This window comes from Castanea sativa, chromosome 9 (assembly GCF_040712315.1).
Source record: "Castanea sativa cultivar Marrone di Chiusa Pesio chromosome 9, ASM4071231v1".
Taxonomy (NCBI): Eukaryota; Viridiplantae; Streptophyta; class Magnoliopsida; order Fagales; family Fagaceae; genus Castanea; species Castanea sativa.
Window position 1 is genome coordinate 3,225,873 of NC_134021.1, and position 20,186 is coordinate 3,246,058.

General features: G+C 38.8%; 1 protein-coding gene across 1 annotated transcript; it reads right to left on the reverse strand.

Moving 5' to 3' along the window:
* Positions 1-16,046: 16,046 nt before the first annotated feature.
* On the reverse strand, positions 16,047-18,739 carry LOC142610792 (adenylate kinase 1, chloroplastic). Its single transcript, XM_075782735.1, has 4 exons — positions 18,234-18,739; positions 17,672-17,812; positions 16,823-17,095; positions 16,047-16,583 (listed from the first exon to the last, which is right to left on the reverse strand). The coding sequence occupies exons 1-4, from the start codon at positions 18,558-18,560 to the stop codon at positions 16,440-16,442; spliced, it is 885 nt and encodes a 294-aa protein (XP_075638850.1). The 5' UTR covers positions 18,561-18,739; the 3' UTR covers positions 16,047-16,439.
* Between the last annotated feature and the right edge of the window lie 1,447 nt (positions 18,740-20,186).

Genomic DNA, 20,186 nt, shown 5'->3' on the forward strand with positions numbered 1-20,186 from the left:
TGTTTAGAGTTTTAGGTTGTGTCGATGCTCTAAATGAGCAAATGGGTCTGAATCTCACATGGCACGATGTCGTCTATATGTACGAGTGTCATAAGCTTAAAGATATAGAATATTACCTCAAATCTAGGTCTAGCATTGTAAGGCTTATATCTTGCCTTCCCAGATCCAATAAAGGCATGAAGGACGACTACCTTATTGCTTATGGAATGTGGTACGACGGTCCTCATTGCCCAGTCGAATAGGGAGACCTAAGTGTGACTCCATAGGAGTTAGATTCCCTAACCTATGACTTGATTCTATTAACTTTATCATTTCTAGTTACATAGCCTATTATTACTTCTTTATTTTTGGTATTCTTCGCTGATCTAACCATGCTTGTATTCTCGAATATTTTTGCAGACAAACAACACGTATGGCCCCGTCTAAGCCATTGCAGCGTCGCGGACCTCAATCGCATTCTACGATCCAAGGTGTTCGTGAGCGAAGACCTACAAGTGAGGGCAGCCCACCTCATACTGGGATACGATCCTCTATCAGAGGACTTCCAAGACGTCGGCAACGCGATCATTGCATGTAGCAAGAGACGCAGAAGGATAAACATTTCGAGACCGGGCTTTCTTGATACACACGAATTAACGGACGATCCCTCAGTTATCTTTTAAGCACGCCTAATCACAGCGGTTCCTCTTTCGGCACACTCTCAGGTAACAGCTATCCGAGAAGAGTCAACTTCTTCGCAACAGTCACTCGAAGAAGAAATAGATCAATTCCGACTTGAGGAGGCCGAGAGACGCATGGAGAGCCATATTATCACTATCTCGGATGAAGAAAACGAATCTTCCAAGAATTCTAGTGTAAAGGGCTTGGTGATTGCGCAGGTTCACAGCAGCTCCGGGGAAGAAGATATGGCTAGCTTAAGATCACTGATGTTTTGGAGGGGTACACAAGCTCTCAAGAAGGACACAGTGGGATCTCAACCTCCTCCCCAGCTGCCACCACCTACTCCTCTTTCCGACCCCAAAAAGAAAAGGAAAAACGAGGCCGAGGAGACAGAAGTGGCCAAACAGAAGAAGCTGAAGCAACAATAACAACAAAAAGTTGCTAAGGGTAGAACGCGCGCCCATTTTGTTGAGAGTGAGGAAAGCCATGGCCAGGCCGAGGTGCATCACACACTAGCTAATTGGTCTCCTACACTGGAACTAGATGGGGCTCCAATTCCCAGCCACTCTAGTATTAGGGCGTTTCAGCAAGGACATGCCCATCATTTGGCTAACGCTTTGGAGCAGCCTATTCTTCTACCGAAGGACATGGAGGCTTTAGAGAAGATGAGTCAGCCACACCTCTTCCTCTCCCTTAAAAGGGACTTAGCTTTGGTAAGTGTCCTCCAATTACGCCTGTCTTGTTGTTTTTATTATCATTCTGCGTAAAGTCTTTCATACATGCTTCTTATGTTGTTTCTACCATAATGCGCCTGTTTTAACACTTCAACGCAGGCCATTCAAGAGGTTTTTGTCACCGAGAAGTGGGTAGAGGACTATCGAAAATAGGCGGCGGCTGAGCTCCAGATTAGGGTTGAGACCGAGAAAGCTTTAGGCCGTGCCGTGGCAGACAAAGAGGATCTGACCAAAAAATTGGCAGACGAGAAGAGAGAAAGAAACGGTGCCGAGGCCAACCTTAAAACCACCAAGGCTCAAGTGGAGGGGCAACGCAAACTCCTGCGCCAAAGAGACGAGGACTTATCCAAAGCTCAGCAAGAAAACTCAGACCTAAAAAAGGAGCTTGCTCAAGCCAAGGAAGAGGCTCGTACTCTCAAGGAAACCATGGAGGCTGCCAAGAAGGCTGCTTACAATGAAGCGGTTGAGGCAACAGAAACCTAGCTGACCGAGGAATTAGCAGAGTTGTGTAGGGAGTACTGTCAACAAGTTTGGGCAAAAGCTCTAAACGTGGCAGGAGTTCCAACTGACTTTGAGTTGAGGAAGTCCGAGAACATTTGGATTCCACAGGATATCCAAGTGATTGAAGACCTTCCTCCCACTTCAACCACCTCTGAGGCAGTGCCTTCGACTCAGCCACCTTCAATTCAAGAACCTCTTCCATCTCCTTAAGAACTTACTGGTTCTGATAAAGAGAAGGAACAAGGTGATGAGGCTGGGAAGCGCTTAGGCAAACATGCCGAGCTAAATGCTTCTCCACTAATGGTAAAGGACAAAGGAAAACAAGTCCAAGCCACTTCCAAAGATGAGCCTAAGCAAACTGGGGAGGAGGACAAAGTGAAAGAGGCTGCAAAGAAGTCCAACCAAGACTTTCCACTTAAGCTCAAGGAATAGGCTATCTAGGAATGTTTTCTTTATGTAACTTTTCATTTTCTTCATAACTTTTATTCTGATCCTTTTATCTTAGAATTTCATTTCCAATGTACCCACTGACAGAATCAATGACAAATTCAAAATATTGATCTTTAATTTATTATTAATTTCCTTTACTAAAATATTTACCTTTTTTGCTTTAATGTAAATTACATGCATAGCATAATTGACTTAATTTCCCAATGTACAAGGACATCTTTATAATGCCTCAGTCAATACTAGTAATCCGACATGAAACTACACTTACTTTATCAACTTGACTCATCAACAGATAAACTACGTATTGAAACTGTAATATCCATAGTACAACAGCATACAGTCAAATTGGTATGAATATCTCTGAACTTGAAACATGAAAAATATAGTCTAAAACTTGATTTAATATTCAATTTGGCCGCAAAGCAGAACTTAAAGCTTACCATGGTAGGTGGCCCAAGGAACCAAACATATCCAAATTTCTCAAAGTAGATGGTCCGAGGACCAGACATAACTAAGGTTCCATTTAACCATTTAGAAAAACATCAATTTCCACAAGGTATGTGGTCAAAAGAGCCATACATGACCAAATTTCTGTTTGATATTTATAAAAAAAAAACCATGGTGTTAATTTCCCCAAAGTAGATGGCCCAAGGATCAGACGTAACTAAGGTTCTATTTAACACTTGATAACATATCAATTTCCACGAGGTATGTGGTCCGAGGAGCCATACATGACCAAGTTTCTGTTTGATACTTATAAAAAGGAACCATAGTGTTAATTTCCCCAAAGTAGATGGTCGGAGGACTAGACGTAACTAAGGTTCTGTTTAACACTTAATAACATATCAATTTTCACGAGGTATGTGGTCCGATGAGCCATACATGACCACGTTTCTGTTTGATACTTATAAAAACGAACCATAGTGTTAATTTCCCCAAAGTAGATAGCCCGAGAACCAGACGTAGCAAAGGTTCTGTTTAACACTTGATAACATATCAATTTCCACGAGGTATGTTGTCCGAGGAGCCATACATGACCAAATTTCTGTTTGATACTTATAAAAATGAACCATAGTGTTAATTTTCCTAAAGTAGATGGCCCAAGGACCAGACGTAACTAAGGTTCTGTTTAACACTTGATAACATATCAATTTCCATAAGGTATGTGGTCCGAGGAGCCATACATGACCAAGTTTCTGTTTGATACTTATAAAAACGAACCATAGTGTTAATTTTCCCAAAGTAGATGGCTCGAGGACCAGACGTAACTAAGGTTCTGTTTAACACTTGATAACATATCAATTTTCACGAGGTATGTGGTCCGAGGAGCCATACATGACCAAGTTTCTGTTTGATACTTATAAAAACGAATTAAAATCATAACATAATAATAATGGAACAAAAGATGACAAAAGAGTATTTCATTAATAATAGTACCTTTGTAGGTTATTTACATTCCACGGACGTTGTACAACTTTTTCATCTAAGTCTGCTAGACGATATGCCCCTATGCCCGCTACAGAAATGATTCAATATGGTCCTTCCTAGGTAGGTCCTAGCTTTCCCCATGTTGGGTTTTTAGCATTACCCAAGACCTTCCTTAACACCAAGTCTCCAGGTGCAAGCGGCCTTAACTTCACATGAGCATCGTACCCTCGTTTAAGCTTATGCTGATAATAAGCTGGCTGAACCATTGCATTCTCCCTTCGTTCCTCAAATACGTTCAGGCTTTTCTCCAGTAAGCCGTTGTTATTATCTGGGCTGAAAAAGCTTGTCCTTAACGTCGAAAACCCAGTTTCTAAAGGTATCACAGCCTCGGCTCCATAAGTCAGGGAGAAGGGCATTTCTCCTGTGGATCTTCTTGGGGTAGTCCGATATGTCCACAGAATATGTGGCAATTCTTCTACCCACCTTCCCTTTGCATCATCTAGCCTCTTCTTGAGTCCACTAACTATAACTTTGTTAACTGCCTTAACTTGCCCATTTCCTTGCGGATAAGCTGGAGTGGAGTATCTATTCGTGATACCCAGGTCACCACAGTATTTTTTGAAAACTTTGCTATCAAACTGCAAGCCATTATCTGAAATAAGTGTGTGAGATATCCCAAATCTAGTGACAATGTTCTTTCAAACAAACATCTTTGCGTCCACGTCCCTAATGTTTGACAAAGGCTCAGCTTTAACCCACTTGGTAAAATAATCAGTTCCTACGAGCAACCACCTTTTATTTCCCACAGCCTTTGGGAAAGGTCATACAATGTCCAATCCACATTGAGCAAAAGGCCAAGGACTAGATAAGGGGTTGAGTACACCACCGGGCTGATGGATGTTAGAAGCAAATCTCTGGCATTGGTCGCACTTTTTCGCATAATCCTGAGCCTTTCTCTGTATGTTGGGCCACCAATACCTTTGGGTCAGAGCTCTATGAGCTAAAGACCTTCAACCTGTATGACTTCCACAAATCCCTTCATGCAATTCCTCCAACAGTGACTCCGTTGCTTCAGGGTGTATGCATAGCAAGTATGGCCCAGAAAATGAGCATTTATACAACTTCTGATCCTCGGACAGCCAGAATCAGGGCGCCTTTCTACAAACTTTATCTGCCTCAGATCTCTCCTCGAGCAGGATATCGCTCTTAAGAAAGGATATTATGGGGTCCATCCAACTAGGTCCAACCCTAACTTGATGAATATGGACAGCATCTATCGCCGTTCGAGCAGGTTTCAATAAGTCTTCCACAAGGATGACCCTAGGCAGACTTTGAGTCGAGAATGTTGCCAACGTGGCTAATGAATCAGCATGCGTGTTTCCACTCCTAGAAACATGCATCAGGACAAAAGAATCAAATTTCGATCGTAAGTGTCTAACCTTCATTAGATATTCTTGCATTCTTGGATTTCTAGCCTCCAATGTCCCTACCACTTGGCCCACGACTAACCGAGAATCCGAGAACATTTGAACTAACTTTCCCCCCATTTTTTGGACCATATCCATCCCAACCAACACAACTTCGTACACAGCCTCATTGTTAGTGGCCGAGAACCCCAATCTCAATGATTTCTCAAAAGTAATTCCTTCAGGGGATACCAAAACTAGTTTGACACCTGACCCTCTCTGGTTCGCCGCCCCATCAACATATACTTTCCAAACCGGAAGTTCCTTGCACATGATCATGCCAATTGATTTTTCATCCGTGTGCAACTCCTTTGTAGTTTCTTCTAACGAAGGTTCAGGGAATTCTGCCACCAAATCAGCAAGGATCTGACCCTTTACAGAGGTGCGAGGCATATACTTAATATCAAAAGCCCCCAAAATAGTTCCCCACTTAGCTACCCTCCTAGAGTAATCAACACTTTGCAATACCGACTTCAGAGGGAGTTGGGTCAAAACAACAACTGTATGGGACTAAAAGTAGTGAGGAAGCTTACGCGTGGCATGCACTACGGCCAAAATCGCTTTCTCCAACAGTAAATAACACATCTCGGTTTCGTGGAGGGATTTACTTACATAATAAACTGGTCTCTGAATACCACCATCATCCTGTATTAGAACTAAACTGACGGCATGAATGGCCACAGCTATATATGCAAACAAGATCTCATCTACCTCTGGCCGAGACATGATTGGTGGCCGAGAAAGGTACTCTTTAAGTTGTTGAAAAGCCAAAGCACACTCTTCGGTCCATTCGAATCCCTTCCACTTATTAAGCAACTAGAAAAAAGGTCTACACCTATCAGCAGAGCGGGAGATAAACCTGTTGAAAGCAGTGGTCATCCCAGTCAACCTCTGAACTTCCTTTGGATTCCGAGGTGGTTGTAAGTTGTTGATTGCCTTAACTTGTGCCAGATTTACTTATATTCCTCTATAAGTCACCATGTAGCCTAGGAATTTACCAGAGCATACACCAAAAGAGCATTTAGAGGCGTTAAGGCGCAACTTATACTTCCTGAGCATTTGAAAGGTGTCATCCAAATCTTTCACGTGCATGGACATGACCTTGCTTTCACCACCATGTCATCCGCATACACTTCAATAGTCTTTCTCAGCTGCGACTCGAATATCCTGGTCATCATCCTTTGATAGGTAGCCCCTGCACTTTTCAAACCAAAAGGCATCACCTTATAATGGTAATTCCCCGTAGGAGTAATGAAGGTTGTCTTCTCCTGATCACCCTGGGCCATAGGTACTTGGTGATAGCCTTGGAAAGTATCCAAAAAACTCATCTGAGGATGTCTGACCATATCATCCACCAACTAATCTATGCGAGGCATCAGAAATGAATCCTTAGGACAAGCCTTGTTTAGGTCTGTGAAATCTACGCACACCCTCCACTTTCCGTTCTTCTTCTTCACCATAACAATGTGAGCTAACCATTCTGGATAAAAAAACTTCTTTAATTGCCCCAGCCCTTTTAAGCCTGAGCACCTCTTCCTTGACAGCTTCGGCGTGCTCTTTAGAAGAACGCCGAGGTGGTTGCCTCCTCGGAACGACGGCAGGATTGGCATTAAAATAATGGCAAATGAATTTTGGGTCAACCCCAGGTGCCTCATAGGGATCCTAGGCAAATACATTGATATTATTTTTCAAAAACATGACAAATTCCATCTTCTCCTGATGTGGCAATTGAACACCTACCTAAAAGAACTTTTCAGGGTCATCACCTATAAGAAATTTTTCCAACTCTTCACATGTTGCTTCCTCTGCTATCACTACACTGGGCACATCTAGAGGCATTAATTGCTATAAGTCCTCGGTAGCCAAGTCCGAGGATCTATGTTCAGCCTGATGCAGTATCTCAGCCGATATACATTGTCTCGCCACTGATTGACTTCCGAGAATTTCTTCGATCTGTTCCCCCGACGGGAACTTCACTTTAACATGCAGCGTCGAAGATACAACACCCAAAGCATGCATCCAAGGCCTTGCCACAATGGCCGTGTATGGGGAATAAGAGTCAACCACAATAAAATCCACATCAACTGTTTCTGGACCTGATTGCACAGGAAAATGAATTTGTCCTTTTGGTATGACAGTTTTTCCTTCAAAACTTATTAGTGGTGATTCATAAGCCGTAAGATCTTCGAGCTTAAAATTAAGCCCTTTAAACAAATCAAGGTACATAATGTCAACACCACTACCCTGATCAACCATCACCCTCTTCACATCATAACCCCCAATCCTCAGTGTAACCACCAGGGCATCATCATGGGGTTGAATGGTCCCAACTTTATCTTCATCCAAGAAGCCCAAAACAGGCAAAACATTTCCTTAATTCTCTTCGGCTTTGAGCCAGACTCCTCGGCAAGAACATGGGACATAGACATCACCTTAGTAGGACAGGAGCCAGTCCTTCCAGGGGAAGCGAAAATGACATTAATCGTCCCCAAGAGAGGCTGGGATGAGTTATTCCTTTGATTGATCGAACCTGAATGGCTTCCTGGTCCATTGGGCTGATACGAATATTGCTTCAATTTTCCTTCACTAACCAGCTGCTCCAAATGGTTCCAAAGTGTTCTGCAATTCTCGGTGGTATGACCTACGTCCTGATGATAGTTGCAAATGAGATTCTGGTTCCGCTTCGTAGGATCTCCAGCCATCTTACTGGGCCATTTGAAGTATGGTTCCTTCCAGATTTTCTCCAGTAACTGATGTACCGGTTCTCAGAACGCAATATTGACTACCTGAGGAGTGGCTGAACCAAATTGCCCAGCGAAATCTCTCCTCAGCCTATTGTTATTATACCGATCCGACCTAAAATCCCTCATCTCCTGAGAGATAACCTTCGTCTTCCCCTTACCTTGCTGTTGATCTTCCTTGACCCATTTGTACTCGTCAATACGATCCATGAGCCAACATACACTCCGTACAGGCTTTTTGGTCAAAGATTTTCTTAAGTCGTGATCAGTTAGGAGGCCCACCTTGAATGTGTTAATCGCCACCTCATCAAAATTGTCATCAATTTCGTTAAACATCTCCCAATATCTATCAAAATACGTCTTCAAGGTCTCTCCCTCCCTCATGGCCATGGACAATAATGAGTCCAAAGGTCGAGGAACTCTACTGCACGTAATGAATCGAGACCCAAATGCCCTGGTGAGCTCCATGAAGGAATTAATAGAACCTGCCTTCAAGCAGTTAAACCATCTCATCGCCACAGGTCCCAAGCTTGAAGGGAAGACTTTGCATATTAAAGTCTCGTTCTTAGAGTGCACCGACATCCTCTGATTGAAGTGACTGACGTGCTTCACTGGGTCCGTTCTGCCATTATAGATGGTGAACGTGGGCTGAGTGAACAGTCGTGGAAGCTCTCCCTTTTCGATCCTATGCGTGAAAGGTGACTTGGAGATCTGTTGCAGCGCCCTACTTATAGCATTGTTTCCCAAGCCCCTGGAGGAAGACTTCTTATCCCTACGACCATGAAAATCGTCCTTCTCAAACGAGAAGGTTTCACTAGGAGGAGTTCTGGACCTTGGTCTGTAACTACTACCTTGGGAGCCCTCAGAAGAAGAATCAGAAAGAGATGGAGTCCTCCTCCGTCTCACACGGCGTAACTTCTTCTTAAGGTGATCAATCTCCTTCTGCATGGCCTTCGCATCATCGTGATGGGGGACTCTACTTCCACTGCGTGAACGACTTCTGCCAGTGCGCACCGTATTTACACTACCCTCTCGATCCCTCTCATGTTCAAGTCGCTGAAAATGATCTTCACGCTGGGACCCCTGAGACTCTGCGTGATGCGGACCTGAGCCTGCCATAGTATTCCAATTCCTTAAACACAAGGTTCCCCACAAACGACGCCAATTGTAAGTGCACAATTTGTACCCGGACCCAAACAAGTGATGGACTCAGGCCCAAAGAGCCTTATACAATGAAATTTGTAGAGCGTGGGTTTGAAACCTAAGCTTTATGGATATTGGACAACAAATAGGCAGACTAGATTACCGCTATCTACACAAACAATGGATAAAAATAACAGAAATTCTCCTCGGACATAAGCCGAGGATGATTTGTAATGTCTTTCTTTCTTTTAACAACAAGTTACAATTGAAGAGGAAGAAGAAGAAGCTCCCCTTCTTTTTCTTTCTCTTTTTCCTTTTATATTACTCTTCCTCTTCCCTTCACCGTCCACGTGTAACACAAATCAATAATCCAGATCTTTTTTATTCTCCACTGCCCTCTGGAGGTCATCAAATAACAGCTGTAAGGCTAGCTGGTACTGTTCAGATGTCATTTCTCCATTAATGCGGTCAGAGAGGTAGGTGCAGGGTCTTTAATGCGGTGGTAGCAGCCTTTTCCCTTGATATTTCTCATACGCTTCTCCTTTCCATAACTGTGAACCATATCTTTACCCAACAGACCTTTTAGGATTCCCTCTCCAAACACCATGATGTGTCCTAGGAGCCTCACTTGACTAAGCCGAGGAGATACCCCTCCTCGGACAACCCCAACAACCTTTCTGGCAAGAGTTAGCTTGTGGGCCTCAAAGGCTCTGCTCGGACAAGCTCACACTACCAAGTCAGGCCCAAGGCCCAAATGCATATTTTTTATCATTCTACTCCCACAATAACTTTCCCTTATTTAGCTTGCTGTGAAATAGAGTTATTTTTCACAAAAAAAAAGAAAAAAAAAGAATGGAAAACAATCTTTTAAAATAAGTCATACTTTTTATGTTGACTAAAGATAATTTTTCTTTATCTCATTTATTCTAATGCTGCCAAATACTAAAAAATACAGAAAACTATCTTTACACAATATTTTCTATCGAAATAAACACAATCTTATTATTCTTTGGATCGTTTGGGATAGAGATGAGATATAAGGAGCATCAACACACAATTAGTTGTTGAGACTCGAACCCAAGTCCTAAGACTTGTTGGCCTGGTATCTTACCAACTAGGCCACCCGAATGTTGGAATATAGGCCAATTACTAATATCACTTTTTCATTTACTAATAATCACTCACCACATAAGTAGTTTGTAAATAATTTTGTAAAAGAGTTTCTATTTCTAGCATTTTCCATGTTTTATTTAATTTTCTTTTGATTTGAGAGCTTCATCCTTAGTTGGTTGTGAAAATATGTTGTGCCAAACACGACTCTTCCTTTTCTTCTTCTTTTTTTTCATGAGAAATGCTACTAAGTTCCAGCACAACAATTTTCCCTAAGTTTTTATTAATTCTTGTTTGGGTACTTTTTTTCTTTTTTTACTTATCAATAATAATTTTTCACCTTAACAACTGTGAATTTTTATTTTTATTTTTTACATTTTTTTTCATTATCTGTTTTATGCAAGTCAACTCAACCCTACATTATCCCTTTGGGTATCCAATAAAATCAGAAAGTATGTGTTTTAGTTTGGAAAATTCTTTAGAATTTTTTTATAAAAAAAAAAAACTCAATTTTCAAGAAGATTAATATTTTTCTGAAAAGGACTGATACTATTAATTTGCTTACAAAAACTATGGCCTATAGGACACCCAAACCAAATATTAAAAAAAAAAATCATAATTTCTTTTATTGAAATTGTAATAGTAAAAGTATTATGAACAGTAATAACTAGTGAGTGTGTATATATATATACCTAGGGACACAATTTGCACATAAGCCCAAAATAGGAAGGGAATAGACTTAAAGAACCCAATACAATGAATTTGGAGAGAGTGGGTTTGAAACTAGGTTCTAATAAGTTTGTCTATTAATTGCAATGGACCAAGATGACCAAAAAGTAAAAATGAAATAGTTTTATACAATGAAAATTGTCATCGGACTCAATCCGAGGAGGTTAGTTCTTTTGTATATCTCACTTAAAGATAGATTACAAATATTGTTCTTTTGTCTACAGTGTTTTTTCTGCTTCCTCTATGATCCCCCCATTCTGGGGGTTCCCTCTACCTTTTATACTATTCTTCCTCCCCTCTCTAACCTCCACGTACAGATCAGCTTGTTCGTCTAAATACTTGTCCCATCAACACTTTATTGAAGTCTTTGGAAACAGCTGTAAGGTTGAACCATGCTACTCAGACATCATTTCTTCATTTATACGATCAGAGAGTTAGCTGCAGAGCATTCAATGCAGTGGTAGCAGCTTTCTCTTAGACATTTTATAACATTTCATTGTCTTGTGCTCTCATGATGTATATCCTTACCTACAGGATCTCCTAGGGTGGTGTTCTTGAGTTGCAAACCGTACCCTCCGACCTCGGCTTTACTCAACCGATGAAGTATTCCTCCTCGGACCACCTTCTTGGACGATCACGATCAGGCTTTACCTTTTTACCTACCAACACGGATTCTTAGGAAGACATTCACCCGTCCTTGGACTATTTAACATTCTCGGATTGGGCCTCTAGCCCAATATATACTCTTGGACCTACCACTCCACAATACCCATGACCCATCACAACCAATCAGCTTAGGGAAAAAAAATATGTTTCTGATATTGTTCATTAGCTAAAATTTGGCTTTGGCCAAGAAGATGTTTGAAACAAGTGATATTGGTAAATTGTTTAGGTTTTTATGAGATACAAAGGCAAAACGGATTCAACATATTAAATGCGAGCTTAGATTAGTTTTGGTTTTTATATGTTACCAAGAAGATGTTTGAAACAAGCGTTAATGGCCAATTGCTTAGGTTTTAATGGGATACAAATTAGAATACGATTCAACATCTTAAGAATGTGTTTGGTATTAGCTTTTAACATTAACTTTTATCTTTTATGTAAAGTTTTTTAAAATCTCAATTTTTTTTTTACCACTGTGTACCAAGAGTGCGGTGGTCACTTCACAAGTATAAATACTTGTGAGATGTGGGGGGCAAGAGCCGGGTTTCAAGTATTCCAGAGGAATTTTACATACGTATACACTTAAATTAAGCTATAGTAGAAATTCTATCTTATATTGAAGAAGAAAAAAAAAACCTCCCCTTTTTTTTATCTGCATTTTCTCATTTTTTTCAAAAATTTTAAAAAGGTTTTAATATCACATTTATAAGAAATATGAAAAATTGTTTTAAAAAAAAGAAAAAGTAATGCTAGAACCTAAACGGCTGAAGTGACTCAAAAAATAATGAGTGACATGGTACAAGTACAACTAAAAATAATGAGGTAAACTAAATGGTCAAATTTTAAGTTTAAATATTCATCATAACTTTTAATTACACAAAAAACGTCTTTAAATCATGAATCATGCCACTTCAGCAATTTGTAAAACTTTATGATTTTAGTATTAATAAAAAAAAAAAAAAGGCGTGAATGCACTTTTAGTCCCTACATTTTAGAATTTTTTCATTTTAATCCCTACATTTTAATTTGACTACTTTTAGTCCCTAATTCAATTAACGCATTCCATTTTGGTCATTTCCGTTAGTCCACCAATGAAAATTGCTTAGGTGGTAAACTGATACTGACGTGGCCAATTAAAAAATAATAAAAAATTTTAATTAGCAATTTAAAAAATGCCACGTTAGCTTTTAAATAAAAAAATTATTAATTAATTTTAACGAAATTATAAAAAAAAAAAAAAAACACAAACACAAACCCAAAGAACACAATCACAAACAAAAGTGCATCATGGAAACAACGATTCAGCAAAAAAAAAAAAAAAATCATGGAAACAACGAAGGGTCGAGAAGGTGGACTCCACGACTCGAAGACACAGGCCTCAAAGACTGTGCTCTCTCCCACCGGACTCAATCAAAGAAGGATTTCTCAGAGCTGCCACGGCCATGAAGTCACGCGTGTCCTCAATCTTCGCCACTGATCTCGACAACGACGACGACAACGAAGGTAACTACGTCGAGGATCCTTGGACCATAATCGGCGCTAACGACACGTTGGTCAGACTTTCACCGGAGCACGAAGATGAAGCGGATTCGGGGCCCTGCACTAAAGAGAAGAGAAATAGAGTCCCAGTGGTGGGCCCGGACGACATGGTGGTCGGCTATGAGGCTGAGGAGAGGGGGAGTGATGTGGTGGTGGTGGGAGGAGGAGGAGGAGGAGTGGGTGTGAGAGATGGAGGGGGTAAAGCTTGTGTGGAAGGGTTGCAGGGTTTGAAGACCCAAAACCAACTCGGCTTAGATCTCAAACTTGTGTAAATTCTCAAACTCTCTCTCTCTCTCAAGAAACTTTCTTTTCCTCTCTCACCTCTCTCACTGAGCCAGATCTCACAGTCTACCTCACCCTCTCAAACCCACCCCCTAGGCGGTGGTGCTAAAAGAGGAGGAAATGTTGTAACAAATCTAGCAATGAGTTTGGTGGTTTCGGATCTAGTGTAGCTGTTTGTGTGGAGGCAGATTGGCTTATAATGGTTCCAGATGGCAGTCTAGGGTGGGTGTGGTTGTTTGTGTGGTAGTGGATCAGCTTGGGTTCAAATTTCTGGGAATGCAAATCTGTGTTGCAGATCATGTTTAGTATGTGTAAATCGTGTAAGTGTTTTGTATATGTAAATGTGTATGTAACCGAATGGGTTTAGATAAATTTTTTGATTTGGATTTGATTGGAGTTGGGTTTAGATGGAATGGACTTTAATGGATGGAATGGGCTTCTGGGTTTATGAATTTATTTGCTGGAAGTTTCGTTGTTGATTGAAAGATGAGAAAATCTAGGTTTGAGTTGTGATTTTGTATATCTGGATTTTGTGGTTTGAGAAAATCTGAGAAGATTTGCGACTGGGTCTGTGTTTGTATTCTGAGATCGATTTGTGTTTGTGTTTGGTTGATAAGAAAGGGCAAGAAAATGCAAGAAAATCTGGGCATGTGTTCTTATATTTAACATTTGGGTTTGTGTGCTTTGGTGTTTTTGTTAAAGATGAACATAGATCTTAATGTATTTTTAGATTTTAATTTTGGTTTTTTCAATTTTACATATGTTAAAATTATCTATGGTGGCTTTTTTTAATATATAAATTACTGTCAAATAAAATGGAAACCCACGTGGCATGAGTGATGAGTGCCACAGTGAATTTTTAATAATATTTTAATCACTCCGTTAGTCACATCAGCTATTTCTGTTAGTGGGCTAACAGAAAGGACCAAAATAGAACGTGTTAATTGAATTGGAAACTAAAAATGGTAAAATTAAAATGTAGGGACTAAAATAAAAAAACGCCAATATATAGGAACTAAAAATGCATTTACGCCAAAAAATAATTACTTTTTTTAATTTTTTTAAAAAGAAACTAATTACTTTCTTCTTTTTTATAAAAAAATTTTATAAATTTTTTTAAAACAAATATCTTTGGGCCTAATATTCCCATAAAACATTAATGAATAAACAAATAAATAAATATTAATTTGATTGGCATGTAGAGGTTTGCTAGAGTTCTGGTTTGTAAAGTTGTAACTAACATTACTGGCACCGAGTCGGGCAACTGTGTTTGGTCTGGTGTGTCTCGGCTTTCCCTGCATTCGTGTGGAATTTTATTTTTAATGTTTTTTTTTTTTTTCTTATATAAGTTGTGAATTTTTTTTTTTTTTGAGGTGTGAAATTATACTTGAGTCTAATTTGATTTTCCTAGTTAATTTTTTTAATCAAGATTTTACTAGATAATTTTTTTGTTAATTAAGATTGTCATCATATTTATTTACATATTTAAACCTTGGACCACTTCGTGTTTCGGTTCTAAAAATGGTTCAGTTTTTAAAACCTTGGTAGATATATTGAATACATATTGGCTGCCTCATGTGGTGCTGGCTTTACCAACCAACCTCTACATCCTTTGCGTCTTCAAATTTCAGCTCTGTAAATTTGTATTTGTATGACCCTTTTTGAACTCGTATATCCAGTGCTTTATTTTCCTGGAAAAAACTTCTGTGATTTGCTTTCTGGCCTGTCAAAGGGTCAGCATAACACTCACATGAACAGAGGGAGGGATTTCTCTAACATAGAATTGAAGATATCTAAGATTTTTGGATGCAAACACAACTTTATCAAGGGACTTGGATGCATATCATAGTTATTAGGAACATTGGTTTTGGAGTGTATAATGAGGATTTGCTTTAAAATTAGAAAACATACCAGCCATGCTCAAAAAAGTGAAGAATTTCCCAAAAAAAATTCCCAGAAAAAATTATAAAAATGTTTTCAGTTGCCATTTGAAAACAGAGATAAGTAAAGAATTCCCTAAGACCATATAATTTAGAAAATCAGAATCATCTCTTCAATTAACTTAGATGAACAAGCCACTGAAAATTGATGATGAAATAAGCTTTCATTTTATGCACTTAATTTCTGCCGTATACATTCCAATTTTCAAATCAACTTTGACATGGATTTAAATAGGTAAAATGTTCGGTATCAAATCAACTTGAGAAGGTTTTAAATAGGTAAAATGTGCAGCACAATCTATCTCGCACTGCTCAAACTCTTGCAGTCAAGAGCTGGTAATGTGCCCTGATTTAATGTATGCAGCTGTGTAACTTACTGCTTGGCAATACTAGAGCCAACCAGCTCGGCCAGCTGCAAAGGAACTATAGTCAAGCAAGATTGGATATCATCTAGCCAGAAGCAATTGGACATATATTATACAAAATCAATCTTATCTAAAGATAAATACAAGGCACCAGTATATTGTAAACTGGTGGTACCTTTCCAAACAAAATTTCAGACATTTCAACCCCAATATGAAAATTCATGAAATCTAGTATCATTTTCAATTAATAAATAACAGAATATTACCTTTTTGGGGAACTTCAGAACATCAGATAAGTACTTCAAAGTGCATTTCGATTAAATTATTAATCATAAGTTAAATAATACAGTATCAATGTTTCAGCCTCCAGCATTGAAGCTTATTGCTGCTACAAATACTTCCTAATTCAAAACCATCCCTCAACCAAACAATAATTTCACAGATTCTATCTCTCTTTATGTAGATAATACAGCAGAAACCTCTTTGTATCAAACAAAAAAGAAATCAAAATGCCTAATCCAGGCATCAGTAAGAGGATCAAATTGCTACACAGAGCTCAAGATTTTTTATTTCCAAAAAGGAAAAAAAATGTTGTCCGCTTCCCTTTTTTACCTACAAAACTGCTAGGCATGAACCTTCATACATGCAAAGAATGACATACTCACCTTCAAAGGTACAGTAAAACAGCTTATGCTGCAGCGGACTGCTTCTCCTCGTAGTCATCAAGATTGAGAGCTTCAAGCAATTTTGGCCAGGAAGCTGGGATCCCTCCCGGCAGATCAAACTCCAATATTTTTCCTCGACTACGATAAAATTCCTCCACAGGCTGACTCTGCAAGAATGATAGGATGTCAGGGTGCCAAATAAATGGTATAAAAAAATATTTACAAAATTCAAAGGAAACCTTAGCAAACAATATAGAAACGTAATATACTTTTAACAAAACCATTTTCACAACACACAGACACCAATCACATGGAAAGGGAAAATTATTTTGGATGGAACTCTTTGCATTCACGGATGTCTTACAAATGCCTCCTCACTAAATAGCAGTAAAAGAATGGAACATACCTTTTCATTGTATATACGAAGCCGTTCTGTTACTACTGTTTCGGTATCATCTGACCGAGTAACGAGCTTTGACATACAGTGTGAAGGGGGGAGAAGTGGAGCCATGCTCATACCAGGATTCCCATTTTCAGCCTTGACATTAATGGAGGCCACATTGAAATTCTTCCCACACTCGCTGCAAATTCTTCTTCCAAGACATTTCTCAAGCAATACATCTTTCCGAAGCTTCAGATTGACCACCAAGTCAATGTCAGTAACCCCTTCCAATATTTCCTGAGAACATGAACAAACAAGTCAAATTTGAGAACATATCACAAGGGTACAAAGCTACTTCAGAGATACTATAACGCAATTCTTACAACTCTGTCAACAGAGAGTAGGGATTCACGCAATAATGCTTGGTTAGCCAATTCAGGTTAAGGAACACTCAGAAAGATATATTATTTGGCCAAGGAACACATACACACAAAGAGAAGGAGAGCATACTGTGTGGCTAATTTTGGGGAATTCTTACTAGAAGAAATATTATCTGATCAAATTGAAAAAAAAAAACCCTCATTAGTAAAACAAAATTTGAAAAATGACCTACTTACTGTTGGGCTTGGATATAAATTAAATGGGTTGTTGAAAAAAGTAAAGAAACTCCAGATTTTGTAGTAGCCAGCAAAAGCATGCTCTCCATTCTAACACAACTCCTTTCTTTTTCTTCTCTTTGGATTGAAATACAAGAATATTGCAAGGGATACAACCTTCTCAATTTATTTTTTTTTAAAAAAACTACTTCTCATTAATGGAAAATTAAGGAAGTATAATGCAAGTAATAACAATCTTGCTTGACCAAATGCTCACCGCTTGTCTTATTGTTCGCGGGAAACCATCAAGAATAAAACCCGATTCGCCTTTAGCTTCCCCAGCTTCCAGCCTCTTTGACAATAAGCTTATTATAATCTCATCCGAAACCAATTTACCTTGGTTAACAATCTCTGTTAGCTGCACCAGCCAACAACAACAACAACAAAAAAAAGTTGGTTAATTCTCTCAAACTAGTCGGTAAAAACTATGCTTTTACATTAACCAATCGTCTCCCATTGAACCTTAACTATTTCTCGCGAATCAAACACTCAAAACACCAAAAGTTATGTTATACCCATAACATAGCCTATAGTCCCAAAACTTTGGAGTCAGCTATAAGGATCTACAGATTAAACTAGGTAGGCCAAGTGTAATTCTTTTTTTTTTTTCGCCATTATATCCTATCCTATCCAAAGACAAAACACTTTGTAACCTCCTAAAATTGTCACATCGTTTATTACTACGTTATCCAAAGACTAAATTTAGTTGATAATACTAAACAAGAAGCTATTTCTAACATTTAAAGTTGCGATCTATGAGTGAGTGAGTGAGAGAGGACCTGATGAGAGAGAGGGCCAGAGGAGGCGAGTTCTTCGCGGACGAGATCGCCGGTGGCGATGTGGGGGACGCCGAGGAGGGTACAGAGGCGGCTGGCGTAGGTGCCTTTGCCGACGCCGGGGCAGCCGAGGAAAACCCACTGGACATTTCTGTCCTTCGGATCTTTGCGGCTTAGAGTAGTAGCGGTGTTGCTGTTGAAAGTGAAAGGAGAAGGAGGATTGGTGGTCTCGGATGCAGTGGCGGCTGAAGAAGATATGAATCTTCTGAAGTGTGAGAGTGATGATGATGATGATGAAGGCTTTGAGAGGCGGGTCAGGGTCGCCGCCATTGGAGAATTGTGAAATAGCGTTAGAGATTGGAAGTGGTGAACCTTTTTTCTTTTTTTGGTTATGGTTAATGTATGTTGCTGTGTTCTGATTTTATTGGCTTAAAAATGCTGAACCCTAAAGTGGAACTTCGTTATTATTTTTATTTTTTTATTATTTTTTTTTTACCCCAGTTGAGTTCCAACCTGAAAGAGAGGAATATGCTGCCGTATTGAATCTTTTGATGCTGTCTAGAATGGAAAAGGAATTTGACTTGGAGTCGTGGCCTTGTTGTGAGGTTCGTTAGTTTACTTCGTCGTCACCCTATGTGAGATGTGCACAAAAGTTTGGTAAGGTGTTTTTGGACAATAGTTTTCAGTGTGCGTTTGCGGCATTTTTGTGTTTGCGTTTCACTTGGCTGGTCTCACGGCACTCTTTATGGACCAGCCAAGTGATGAAAAACGCTTGAACAATATTTTCAACAATAAATTTTCAGTTTTCAGCAAAATAAACTGTATTCAAACACACTATTAGTGTTTAAACAACATTATACATATTTTTATATATTTTTTCACCCACACGTATTTTCAAACGTTACTAGAACAACGTTACCAAACACCCTCTAAATATTTTAAGTACAACACAATTCTGGACATATTTTCTATAATGAAAATGAAAAATGTTATTTTTTCAATATTTTTATAATAAATTTTAAGTTATTGGCTCTTACGGTAGATAATAAAAGTCATTTTAGTCGTGGACTTAACCTTTTTCTAAAATTTTAGCTTTTTGTTATTCTACATTCATATTAAATTAGGGACAAAATAATGCTCAAATTGATTCTTACATCATTGATTTCATGCTAACTTTGTTGCACATGGCATGTCAAAAGCTTTATAACTCAACTAATTAATACATTTTAGTATTTTTTTACCTAGACATTAAGATTTAAATTCCTCCTTCCTCTAAATTAAAAAAAAAAAAAAAAAACAAAATTGTTGTTCGTAGCATGAAAGGAGGCAACGAGTAAAATTTTGATTAGGAGTGTTGATTTCATGAAACCAGTGGGTCCTAGCTATCTTTTTAGTTTATAGAGTTGGTATTCTTACTATAATCACGCATGATATATGCACACAATTTGGATTGGCCAGTTGAGCCAGGTTAACTTGTACTCTCGATCCCTCAATTGTAATAGCCAAACTACATTATAAATCCATAAATTTTTCAGATAAGGTTTATCTCCAAACTAGTTTGGACTTTAGAGGTAAACTCAATCTTCAAACTCTTCTTCTATCTTTTTTATTATATATGAATTTTTAAAATTTAATTGTTAGATTTTATGTTCTTAACACGCATGTTAAAATTTCGTTCAAATCAAATATTATTTACTATTCGATCAATAAAATTATATTTTATGCATAATTTTAGATCATAAAGACATAAATTTAAACATTTTATTGATGACATAAAAAGAGTTTAAAAAGTTTATTTCTAAATTAGTTTGAAAAGTCCCTTTTCCAAATTTCTTGATTTAGGGCAAACTACTTTGAACCATGCATCGGAGAGCCATCTCATCCACCTGAGGAGTGTTTGCAAAAGGAGATTTCCCTTCACACCCCGCATTAATCATCTATCGTAGTTTGCATCTA

Excerpts from the sequence above, each read along its gene's own strand:
- LOC142610792 (XM_075782735.1), bottom strand. The coding sequence starts at position 18,560 with ATGGCGGCGACCCTGACCCGCCTCTCAAAGCCTTCATCATCATCATCA. Across the intron at positions 17,813-18,233 it reads CTGGCCCTCTCTCTCATCAG|CTAACAGAGATTGTTAACCA; the intron begins GTCCTCTCTCAC and ends TGGCTGGTGCAG. Across the intron at positions 16,584-16,822 it reads TTCGTATATACAATGAAAAG|AGTCAGCCTGTGGAGGAATT; the intron begins GTATGTTCCATT and ends TCATTCTTGCAG.